At 42.8% G+C, this 12,635-nt stretch overlaps 1 protein-coding gene across 4 annotated transcripts in view; it reads left to right on the forward strand.

The window, feature by feature from the left end:
- SLC41A2 (solute carrier family 41 member 2) overlaps positions 1-12,635 on the forward strand; it is a 74,780-nt gene that overhangs the window by 17,722 nt on the left and 44,423 nt on the right. For all 4 annotated transcript variants that reach the window (XR_006742759.1, XR_006742758.1, XM_045587573.1 and 1 more), the window contains exons 2-3: positions 4,495-5,220; positions 8,218-8,325. Coding sequence is in view for 2 of the 4 variants with exons in the window: in XM_045587573.1 (XP_045443529.1) it covers positions 4,666-5,220; positions 8,218-8,325 (663 nt within the window). In the remaining 2 variants the exon portion in view is untranslated. The remainder of the gene's footprint in view (positions 1-4,494; positions 5,221-8,217; positions 8,326-12,635) is intronic.

Genomic DNA, 12,635 nt, shown 5'->3' on the forward strand with positions numbered 1-12,635 from the left:
CTGCACCTGGATCCCACTGGCCACCTCAGTGTAGATCCTGCACTTAGCCATGTCTTGCACAGGTTCTCAGAGACATGACTTGTCTTGGGAAATTCCTCAGTTCTTTTCCTTCCCTTCCCTTCCCTCCATTTTTCTGTTGGTCAAAATTCCCAAGAATGCATGTTAGCTTTCTAAATTTTAGGGCGACCGAATGGTGATATAGGGACTGTCATCCTTCTTTCTGGCTTATCTACATTTCTCTGCATTTCCATGTTGATCACCCTGATAATTCTGCCTCCAGAAGAAGAAGGTTATAGATGCCTATGTCTATCACTTGCCCTTCAGTGAAAACGATTTGTCTGAAAGTTCAATCTCTTTGAGGTTTGTTTTGTATTTTATCTGATTAAATAGATCTTGGAGGCAGGGAAATGCTCATTTTTAAAAAAGGAGGTGAGCCAAAACCGGTTTGGCTCAGTGGATAGAGTGTCGGCCTGTGGACTACAGGGTCCCGGGTTCGATTCTGGTCAAGGGCATGTATTATACATTGGTTGCGGGCACATCCCCGGTGGGGTGTGCACAGGAGACAGCTGGTCGATGTTTCTCTCTCATCGATGTTCCTAGCTCTCTAACCCTCTCCCTTCCTCTCTGTAAAAAAATCAATAAAATATATTTAAAAAATAAAAAGGAGGTGAGTGGGTTGAAGGAAAAGAAACTCAGTCTGACTCATTTCAGGCTGCCGGGAATCTCCCACGTCCCAGACACACATCCTGGCCTCTCATTACGGAGGTTCTCGGCAGCGGGCCAGCTTATTTATCTCGCTTTCTGGGACGGCTTGGCTTCTCCCCTGCTTCCCCCGGACACTGTTTCCATTCATCTGATTCTCTCTGAACACTGTCTTACTGTGTGCACCTATTCGTCTGCAGGTGGCCCAAACTGGCAACTGCTATTTAATCTACTCATTGGATTCTAAGTGCAAGATCACAGGAAGTTTGCACCGACATCACCTGGGGAGCTTAAAAGAAAAGATTCATAGGGTTCAGTCATAGAATTCTCAGTCAGGAGGTATGGGGTCCTAGAATCTGTATTTTACGAATGTTTCCCAGTAAGATTCTCCAGAAAGGAAAAGGAGGGGATGATGACATAGATGAGCACACCTCAGCATCCACTTGTCTCCTATCCAAGGAGAAGAGATGGATATACTAAGGCAGTGGTCGGCAAACTCATTAGTCAACAGAGCCAAATATCAACAGTACGACGATTGAAATTTCTTTTGAGAGCCAAAGTTTTTAAACTTAAACTTCTTCTAACACTACTTCTTCAAAATAGACTCACCCAGGCTGTGGCATTTTGTGGAAGAGCCACACTCAAGGGGCCAAAGAGCCGCATGTGGCTCGCGAGCCACAGTTTGCTGACCACGGTTCTAAGGCATTGCAAACAAATATTGATGAATACAACAATTTTCCTTAAAAGCAGCAGTTTTTTTTTTTTTTTTAAACTATGTTGTTTATATTATTACAAAAGTTCCTCATTTTTTCCCTCCTCCACCAGGTTCCCACCCCACCCTGTGCCCTTTCCCCACCTCCTATTGTCCTCATCCATAGGTGCAGTTTATGTTCAGTCTCTTCCCGCATCCCCCCCCCCCCCAGAATTGTCAGTCCACTTCCCTCCTGTATCTCTGATTCTATTATAACCAACAGTTAATATTGTTCATCAGGTTTTTTAATTTCCTTGTTTTTTTTTTAATTAATAAACTTTTATATTTTTAAGAATAAATTTTAAAATCTAATAACTTTAAACCTTGTTTTTTCTGCCCTAGGAACTGAGGAGCAAACTTGTTTACATGTAAACTTGCCCTTGGGCTATCAACAGGCATAGCCATTCAAATGTAAATGAACACATTGTTTAAAGATAGCTGCTGGCTGGAATTGGATTACCTGTTCTGGGAGGGAAGGGCATGTCTTCCCCTTTCTCCATTAAAATTAAGGTGTTAGCTTTAAAACCTGTTTTTGGCAAGAGACCTTAAACTTTCAGAACTTTAAATTTTTCGGGTAGCAAATCAGTTACTTAGCATTTTCTCAAATCAATAATACCTCCATATTCCCAAGGATACACTTCAACCAAAAGACACATCCAAATAGATCAACCAACATCATCCAGACCCCACACAAGGCACTCACAGATCAACACCCCAGCGCTACAACAACTCAACACATCCAGATCTAAGCCTTTATCACTTGACTCAGCAGACACTCAAGTTCCCCCAAAAGTTTCCAGCCATGTCTGAGAAGCAGCCCTGGGGCATGGGCAGGCGAGGAGTGAGCTGTTATGGGCCTGGATGCTCCGGGCCTGGCCTCTGTTGCTTCGGGCCTGGCTGCTCCGGGCCTGGCCACTCCGGGCCTGGATGCTCTGGCCTGGCTTCTCCGGGCTTGGCTGCTGCTGCTCTGGGCCTGGCTGCTCCCGACCTGGCTGCTCCGGGTCTGGTTTCTCCGGGCCTGGCTGCTGCTGCTCCGGACCCAGCTGCTCCGGGTCTGGCTGCTCTGGGCCCGGATGCAAAAGCAGCAGTTTTGACAACAACAATTCTTAGTCTGAATTGGTGGGCGGGCAGTCCATTCAGGCAGTGGGGCCATCTGTCCCTCACCAAGTCAGCGCCACTTTCCTGAGAAACACCTGGGGCCTGTGGGTCTGTTGTGATAGAGGCTGTGAAAGCATTTGCAGATGTTCAAACCGGCTCTCTGTGCAGGCAGATGGGCATGGTCTTCCAGCTTCAGTGCCCACAGTCTCATACTAGCAATAGAAAGTATGTATTTGTGTCTCTTAGTTCAAAGTCTGTGAGGGAATCTGGTCACTGGCCTGCTGCTGGAGAATCTTCCGCAATGAGAGGCTAGGCTGTATGTCTGCCTATTAGGGGCTCACTCTGGAAATGTGTGTAAGAGCAGACTTTGAGAAGGGTATGAAGTGGTAAGTGTACTATGAGCTTTCTTTTGGTTGGCTTGCAAAGTAGAGGGTTAAGTGAATATTTGTGATCCCTTTTTATTTTGGGGATTATTCCCGAGATAACAGGGATTATATTCCTACTAGAGGCCCAGTGCACAAAATTTGTGCACTCGGTGGGGGAGGGGTAGGGTGGGGTCCCGGGGGTCCCCCGCAATCCAGCTTGCACCCTCTCACAGTCTGGGAGTCCTTGGGGGATGTCTGACTAACAGCTTAGGGGAGCAGGCCTAAGCCGTCAGTAGGACATCCTTAGTGCTGCTATGGAGGTGGGGGAGGCTGCTGTCCGCTGCACTTGCCAGCTGTGAGACCGACTTCTAGCTGAACAGTCCTGCCCCTATGATAGCCCACTGACCACCAGGGGACAGCTCTGTGTTGAGCCTCTGCCCCCTGGTGGTCAGTGCATGTCATAGTGACCTGTAGTTCTGCCATTGGGTCGATTTGCATATTAGCCTTTTATTATATAGGATAATTAATTTTTTGTATAGCAGAACTACAAATATGACTCCAATCTAATTTTATATGAGAAATAAATGCCCTGTATAGTATGCAACATATAGCAAGTGTTTTTATAGCAGACATTATCATGGTTTCTGCATAATCTAATAAACAAAATGTATATTAAGATACACATAAAGTGCCCAGCCAGCATGACTCAGTGGTTTAGCAAAACCCTGTAAACCAGGAGGTCATGGTTTGATTCCCAGTCAGGGCGCATGCCCTGGTTGTGGGCTGTCATGAAGGAGGCAGCCAATCAGTGAGTCTCTTGCATCATTGATGTTTCTATTTCTCTCTCACTCTCTCTCCCTTCCTCTCTGAAATCACTAAAAACATATTTTTAAAAATATATAAATAAAGTAACATGATTTATTACTTAATGTGCTTAAAATACATTATCATATGCCTTACCTTTTATTGTGTACTGACATATGTAAAGGATTGTAGCAGTCTGAGATCACTCTATAGTAATGGAACCCATCACTTTATTTAATAATTTTTTCCATTGTAGAACTTCAGGGACAGTTGAAGACATTACATAGGTATTAGTTACATAGAATATGCAAAGATAAGAAAAACTTATAACCAAGATTGAGCACAGAAAATAGCTCTGTAGTATATTTCTGCATACAAAGCAGTTATATGACAAAAAGCAGTTATGTGCTAAGCCCAAGAAGTATAGTGCATCTTAGGGCTGGTTTAAGAAGATATGTGTGTTATTTTTTTAAGGCAAGAGGATTTATTGTGAGGGTTTTAAAGCAAACTCAGCACACAAAGTGGTGAGAAATACAGTGTGGTGGTTAAAATGAAACCTTAAACACCAGAACTCGGTTTAAAATTAAAGCTCTGTGCCTGACAGTTTCATGAACCAGGGATGAAAGATTAAAACCGATTTATAAAATGGAGCTAATGACACCTACCTGATGGCAGTGTTGTGAGGATAGTGTTTTATATCTTTAATTATGAAAACCTTCAGTATCCACCTAGTTCATCTGATTTTTAAAAATCACCTTATCTTTTCTTTCCCAGATCCCATCCCTGTGTGGAATGTCTAAACATCTTTTATTAGTGGAAACCTTATTTTGCTATAAAATGCACTCAGCATCTTAATTGAAACCAGCATCTGCGTGGCTCTGATTCATCTGCTATGGTTTATGGAGCTTCAGATCTAAGGCGTCCAGGGTCCTCTGCGATGACAATATGACTAATAGTAAAGGAAGATCTGTTCCGAATAAAGCAAGCGGTGGTCCGAGCAGCGGAGGAGGGTTTGTAGCCTGGACCTCCAGCTTACATACAGTTCAGTCGGACAAGTTTCTAAACTTACTGTCGAGTATGGTTCCAGTCATTTACCAGAAAAACCCGGAAGATAGGCACAAAAAGGCCAACGGCCTTTGGCCAGAGGGGTTATCAGCTGCGGGACAGACGTTCGGTACCAGGTCTGAGCCCCATGTGGAGTACCACAGAGTCTCGGAGCCGACTTTCCATGGCAACAACGGGCACACGCCATTGAGCTACAGCCCGAAGTACGACGACTATGCCAACTACAATTACTGTGACGCCGGGGAGGCTTCCGAGACCACGGCCATGCTGCAGGCCGAGGAGCTGCCCAGCGACGGCGAGGAAGATGTCATCCTGGAGGCGAACCCGAAGCTCCCCAAGGAGTCCAGCGGCATCATGGCCCTGCAGATCCTGGTGCCGTTCCTGCTGGCCGGCTTCGGGACCGTTTCCGCCGGCATGGTTTTGGACATAGTCCAGGTGGGTTTCCATCTTTAACCTAACCGTCTTGGTTGTTCCGAGCGCTTTAGGTGGGCTGCTCAGCTCAGACACTTACTTTAGATTTCAGCTGTCCCCTCGTAGAATGAACTGACGTGGACTCTGGTAGAGAATTTGCTCTTTGTAGGTGTTTTCTTATTTGTTTTCCTTTATTTTCTTTTTTTCCCCTTTTTAAAATATATTTTATTGATTTTTTTACAGAGAGGAAGGGAAAGCGATAGAGAGCTAGAAACATCGATGAGAGAGAAACATTGATCAGCTGCCTCTGCACATCTCCTACTGGGGATGTGTCTGCAACCAAGGTACATGCCCTTGACCAGAATCGAACCCGGGACCGTTCAGTCTACAGACCAACGTTCTATCCACTGAGCCAAACTGGTTCCAGCTATTTTATTTTTAAAAATATATATTTTATTGATTTTTTTACAGAGAGGAAGGGAGAGGGAGAGAGAATCATCGATGCAAGAGAAACATCAATCAGCTGTATCCTGCACTCCCCCCACTGGGGATGTGCCCGCAACCAAGGTACATGCTCTTGACTGGAATCGAACCCGGGACCCACAGACTAACTCTATCCACTGAGCCAAACCGGTTAGGGCTTGTTTTCCTTTAGAAGTTCTAAGATAATAGTTTCATTCTGACCAGAACATAAGTCTCCAATAAAGTTTTACAATAATAAAGTTGGCTGTAAACAACATAGAGTGTTAAACAAAAGATATTCCTCATCTCCAGCCCCAACTCTCTTCACCTCCAGAGGTTACCTTGTTCTGAGCTTGTTGTATATGCTTGCAGACTTGTTTCTGTGCATATGTATATACATTTGTGCAGATGTGGTGGTGTTTATTTTTTTTCAAACATAAAAAATGAAATGCTGTATCTGTTTTTCTGGAACTTATTGTCATTGCTTATTATTACATCTTGGACATCTTTCCAAATTAGTAACAAATATATTCTGCATTTTCAAGTGAGTGCCTGATGCTCCATTGTATGTATACACCAGACTTTACTTATTCATTCCCCCATGTTGGTGCTGTCATAAATATTCTTATAAATATATCTTTATAATAACATTTTCATCAGATAGCTTTTTGTGTTACTTTTAGTAAGTTTTTGTTTTATTTTAACCATTGTATCCCTGGCAGTGTAGTTATTGTTATCTGTAGTTATTGATCATCATCATCATCGTCATTACCACCACTGCCACACCATCATCTTTGATGGATGTATCTCCCCACTAGCACAGCAGAATCCTTGACCCATCATGAAACATGGACAGGAACCTGTTTGTTACCTTTTGACAGGGTAAGGAATCCAGGATGCCACTGGAGTCCCAGTGCTGCTTTAGGCCCATCTTTAGTTGCAAGGGAGGGCTTTCCTTGAAAAGCCTTTGAACCAGGTTTTATCAGAGACAGATCTCATAAACATTTCCTAAACTCTCTTTCAGCCCTAGTGCTACCCCTGTTCAGAACAACCTCTAGGGAAACTTTGGGGACAAAGTGAATTTTTCTTTAAGTTAGCTGATGGATTTAAATTTTTCTCGTCTGTCTTGGTATTAATGATGACTGTGTTCTTGATTATTTTTTGGCATAAATTAATATACTTAGTTTATAAAGTTTCTTATTGGGACAGTCCCGTCTTAATAGCATTTGTAAAATAGCACAGTCTGTGAAGTCGTTTCGGTTCATAAAGTACTTTAATGTGTGCTACTTTCAATATCATGGTATTTTCCAAAGGTCAAGACAGAGCAGATAGTATCTGCATTTCATGGATGAAGAAATTGAGATCTGAAAGATACTTGCCTCACCCAGGATCACACAGTCAGGTTATGAAAGATCCAGGCCTAGAATCTTGAGTCTAATTTCCAATTTAGTGCCCTTTTATGATCCTACTAGATGCCCGATGCTTGAAATTCGTGCAAGGGGCTCAGCCTCTGCCGCTATGGCAGCTGCCTCGGCCCCCCCTGCTGTGGTAGCTGTGGGACCTGCCTCAGCCCCCGGCGCCATGGTGGCTGCCTCCTCTGCCTTGGGGCCCCCTCCCCCTGCTGTGGCGTCTGCTTCCTCTGCTTGCCACAGCGGCTGCCTCGGCCCTCATAGCCCTGGCTTCATCCAGAAGGACATCCGATATAATTAGTATATTATGTTTTTATTATTATAGATGCTCTGCAACCTTTTGCTTCAAAACGTCAAATTGGGACAGAACATGGATGACTCATAACTCCTGAGGTCAATTCTGAGTTTCATTTTTGACCTTGGGAAAGTCATTTAACCTCTCTAAATCTTTTTTTCTTCACTAGAAGCCTGATGCACGACATTTGTGCACTTCTGGGAGGGAGGTCCCTCAGTCTGGCCTAAGCCCTTTTGTAGTCCAGGAGCCCTTGGGGGATGACGGCTTAGGCTCGCTACCTGGGGCATCCTTAGTGCTGCCAGAGGCACTAAGGGGCACCTCCTGCATTGAGCATCTTCCCCCTGGTGGTCAGTGTGCATCATAGTGACTAGTTGTTCCACCGTTCCGTCAGTTTGCATATTACCTTTTTATTATATAGGATTTGTGAAATTAGATAATATTAATGCAGTTTTCCTGTGGGTTTGTTGTAATTAGTGTTGGAACCAAGATTCAAACCCATGTTACCTGGTTCTTGAGTCTGTGCTCTTAATCATGAGTTACACTAACTTTTGCCATCAAAAAGGAATAAAGTAACCTTTAAGGGTAGAATGTGTAGCAAGCTAGATGTATTTTGGGATGTAGTGACTATTAGCTACCACTCCCAACTCTAACTGGAGCTTCTAAAGTAACTCAAGTTTTCAGAGCTACGGAGAATGGGGTTAAGCGAAATGTTCACTGATTAAATGACCTGTGTTGTCATTCAAAATGCAAATGCAACATTGGGAAAAAGGCTGAGAGTTTTTAGAAATGTCTTTGTTCTAAAATATGTTGCTGTTTTTTAAGTGTCAGCAAATTCTATTTTTATTTTTCTTACAGCACTGGGAGGTGTTCAAAAAAGTAACAGAAGTTTTCATTTTAGTTCCTGCACTACTTGGTCTCAAAGGGAACTTGGAAATGACATTGGCATCTAGATTATCCACTGCAGTAAGTTTTTGCCTACCTCCAAGTATGTGTGTTACTTATGCTGTTTCCATCTGTTATGGAGAACCTGTATCAGGAGACATTTTTCTTTCCTGTCTATTGGGTACACGTCTAGACCTCAGGGCTATGCTAAGGATTTCTGCTTGATAGGATACTGGAGTGTCCTCTGTGTTGTCCTATCTGAAAATCACAGGCCCTCCTTATCCCGAGAAGCTGTAGTATACAGCAATATGGTTGCATTATGTTTTAAGAACTGGTGGGTCCCCTCGGTAGAACCAAATCCGAGAGGCTTTTTGGCAGGAGGAGGGAGTAAAGAAGCGGTCTTGAAAAACAAAAGTGGCAACCTTTAAGGGAGAAGAAGGTTATTGGGCTAGAGTTGAAAGGTGGCTTTTGTTTCATTGTGTTGGAAAATGAACTTTGTTCTGATAAATATAGTTAAGCATACAAGCATTACGCAACTTGGTAACTTTGCAGAAAAGTGGAAATTTTGGCTAGCTTACCTCAAAAGAAAATATTTCTAAAAGCAACATTCTCAAGCATTTCCAGCATTCATTTAGATTCAAATAATAAATTAAACATTAGTTTTGAAATAGGCCATTGTGTAGGGACTATGATTAAAAAAGAAATATGCTGCAAGTTAAATGTTGTTTAATTTGATCACGTTACCATTAAAACTGAGTAAAGGTGAGTTCACTCTTTTTTTTAATGTTTTTTAAAAATATATATTTTTATTGATTTTTTACAGAGAGGAAGAGAGAGGGATAGAGAGTTAGAAACATCGATGAGAGAGAATCATCGATCAGCTGCCTCCTGCACGCCCCCTCCTGGGGATGTGCCTGCAATCAAGGTTCATGCCGTTGACCGGAATCGAACCCAGGACCTTTCAGTCCGCAGGCCAACGCTTTATCCACTGAGCCAAACCGGTTTCGGCTTTTTTAATGTTTTTATTGATTTCAAAGGGAGAAAGGGAGAGGGAGAGATAGAAACCTCAATGATGAGAGGGGGAGAGATAAAAACATTCATGATTGATCAGCTGCCTCCTGCATGAGCCACACCATTTGAGCTGAATTTACTATTTATTTTTAATTTGAACTTCAGTTGTTTTGGCATCTGTATTTTCTATTAGATATTTTCCTCAAACAACTGGTCATGCCTGTTTGTGTGTTCATATTTAAGAGAGAACGCCAAAGCTGATTAGAAGCTCCGTGTATCTGTCGTAGCCTTCACTGCAGAGTGATCTCGTTGGGCCTTTCTTTGGGGAGGCGGGGTGACATGGCTGCCTTCCATCGGTCAAGGATCATGTCACTGATCATAAGATATCTGAGTCATCAACTGAAGGAATTATTCAGTTCTCTTCAGCAATGAAGACACCGTAGACTTGATGCACAATCTGTGATTTCTTAGCTTGTTGCCATGAGCCACCACTTTTTCCTCGTACTCATTGGTTGACGCTCATTTCTTGAGCTCTTTGAGATAGAGCTGTTCCAGGCAGTGCCAAAGGTCAAAGGCAGGACTGTTGTTGATATGTTAGACCAATGGTTCTCAAAGTGTGGCCTTCTGATCAGCAGTGTCAGCTACTTGTTAGAAATGCAAATTCTTGGCCTCACTCCAAAGCTGCTGTATCAGAAATTGTGGGTGTTTGGTTCAGCAGTCTGTATTTTAACAGGTTTTCCAGGTGATTCTGAGGCACATCCAAAATCTGAGAACTACTATGTTGGCTGAACAGCACAGAGGCCAGTAGGGCTGGGACCAATGAGCCAGGGGATAAGTCACAGGGAATGAGATTACCTTACCAGCCGCTGCAAGGACTTTGGTTCTTGTGTGAAATGGGAAGCCACTGTGGAAGGTTTTGAACAGAGGCATGATGTGACCTGACAGATATTTTTAACAGAATATTTTGACTGTTGTGTTGAGTCAGGACTACAGGGGGCCAAGGACTGATGATGCAGCCAGACAAATGGAGATAACGTTGGCTTGGATCAGGGTGGTAACAGCGGGTGTAGTGAGAGCTGTTGGAATCCAGAACTCATTTTCAGAGAGAGAGTTGACAGAATTGGCTGATGAGTTCGCTAAAAGACCAGGAGTAGCCACTTGAAATTTTTTTTCTGGATTTGAGAGGAGTAAAGTAAACGTATTCGTAAATGGAAAACCAGTCACTTGTGGCATCAAGCTTTGTTAACATGTTACATTCACCTATCAGGCGTCCTCAAACTTTTTAAAGTGGGGGCCAGATCACGGTCCCTCAGAGAGCTGGAGGGCCAGACTATATGAACTACTAATTCCTACTGTAACACCTCGGCTGCGCTCACTGCCCAAAAAACCTGGCGGGCCGGATCAGACTCCTCTGCGGGCCGCATGTGGCCCGCGGGCCGTAGTTTGAAGACGCCTGATCCTAGTTTATAGTGTTTGACTTGCTTAAAGAATGGTCTCGTTTGCTAGGTAGAGAGCTACGATTCTTATGGAATGCTGGAGAGTCATTGTCCGTTATAGTCATTTTGATACTCTGTCCACCGTTAGAGCAACTCCAGGTCAGTGACTTCCTGAGACCTTGTTTGGAGGGTCTAGCAGGGGAGGGCAGCTACTCGAATACACTTGACTGAAGACAAGGCCTCTCCTCTTGAGGGAAGGTCGTCCTCTTTGACTGACTGTGTAGCTTCTGGAGGCAGCATATGGATTGGTGATGGAGGGAGGGGACACCCGCTTAGCCAGCCAGATGAGCTGAATCAACCCTGGCAATCAGTGGGGTGACAGATGTCTCAGCCAGGTCACCCTCATGTCCCAGATTAATGACTTCCTGATAGCAGAATCCCCAAAGTCTCACCTCGTATGGACTCTTCACTGGCAACTCCCTACATGAAATTTTTATTATCCCCAACTGAGACCCCACACTCTCCTCATTCTCCCACCTCTCTCTTTGCTGCTTCTCAGTCTACTTTTTTGGTCTCTCTTTGCTCATCCTCTTGATTTGAGACTTTCTGAAAGTTTTAGGACTCTGTTCTACGTGATCTGTCAGTAATTTTGTGCAATCCAACACTGCCAGCACATGGCTCAGCCCCGTATCTCCAGTCTCTTTCCTGACCTCCAGAGCTGACTTTTCAAGTGTCTGTGCCACTCATACATTCAAAACCAAACTCATGACTTTCTCTTACCCCAGCCATTCCCTTTTATCCCTTATCAGTTTGCTAACATTGCCAATCATCTCGTGCTCCCCTCTCCAGCTGGACTGTCAGTTTCTGCAATGAAACCCGCTTCCCTTTCTCTCACGCCCCACTCGCCACAACCTGAACTTAGTGCCTGTTGTGTAATTGAGACTGTTGCAGCTGATTCCTAATTGTACTCCGAGGGAAGAGTAATTATTTGTTAAGCTTAAAACAAGCTCTTTTTGAAAATCAGCCTTTTCAACTATGTGCAAAAAAATCTTTAAAAATTTTTACGGTTTTCCAAGGAAGTTTTAATGTTCACTTGTTAAAGGAGTAAAAGTCATTATAGCTTTAGAAGGCCAATCTATGATTATTTTAATCTTTTTGCCCAATGAAAGGGTCTTTTCTCATTTTTATGATTGTCTGCAGGAGAATTAGGGTAAGTGAGCTTATAAGATTATAAGGAAGGCCTGGAGAAAGTATAAAGATAGCGATCTTAAAACATAAGATATCAGATATAGGCTATTACGTCAATCTGTTGAAGGTTAATTGTGCTTAAAACTTGTTACTCTATAAAGCATACACCAAAAAGGTTGCGGGTTTCATCCCCAGTCATGACAAGTACTGGAGGCCACCAATCAATTGATATTTCTCTCTCTCTCTCTCTCTCTCTTATCTCTCTCTCTCAAAATCAATAAAAACATTCTCAGGTGAGGCTTAAAAAATACTTAACTTGAGTATTTTTCCTGGATTTTTATCTTTTCAACAGTAGACATTTATTATAGTAGATATTGTTATAGATACAGAGCATTAGTATATAATTGGAAAATAAGCCAAGAACAGTGGTTCTAAAATTGTTGGATGCTATTACCTGAGGTCTGAAATTTTCTGCTTCTGAATGCTAGACATAAATGAGTAAAAATGGTATCCATTGTCCTAAAGATAGTATTTTTAAAAAAAGCCTGTGAAACTATTTCCCAGAGGCAAATTGCCTAACACAATTTGATAGCATGTTTCCTCTTTAGGCAAATTCACTTCTGTTGCCTTGAATCTCTTCTCAGAGAACTCTTGATTTTTTGAAATTAGTTTATAAGATTCTGCCTCTTTAATGAATTTAAAAAGATATATATATATATACATATATATATATATATATATATATATATATATATG

This window comes from Pipistrellus kuhlii, unplaced genomic scaffold (assembly GCF_014108245.1).
Source record: "Pipistrellus kuhlii isolate mPipKuh1 unplaced genomic scaffold, mPipKuh1.p scaffold_m20_p_3, whole genome shotgun sequence".
NCBI lineage: Eukaryota > Metazoa > Chordata > Mammalia > Chiroptera > Vespertilionidae > Pipistrellus > Pipistrellus kuhlii.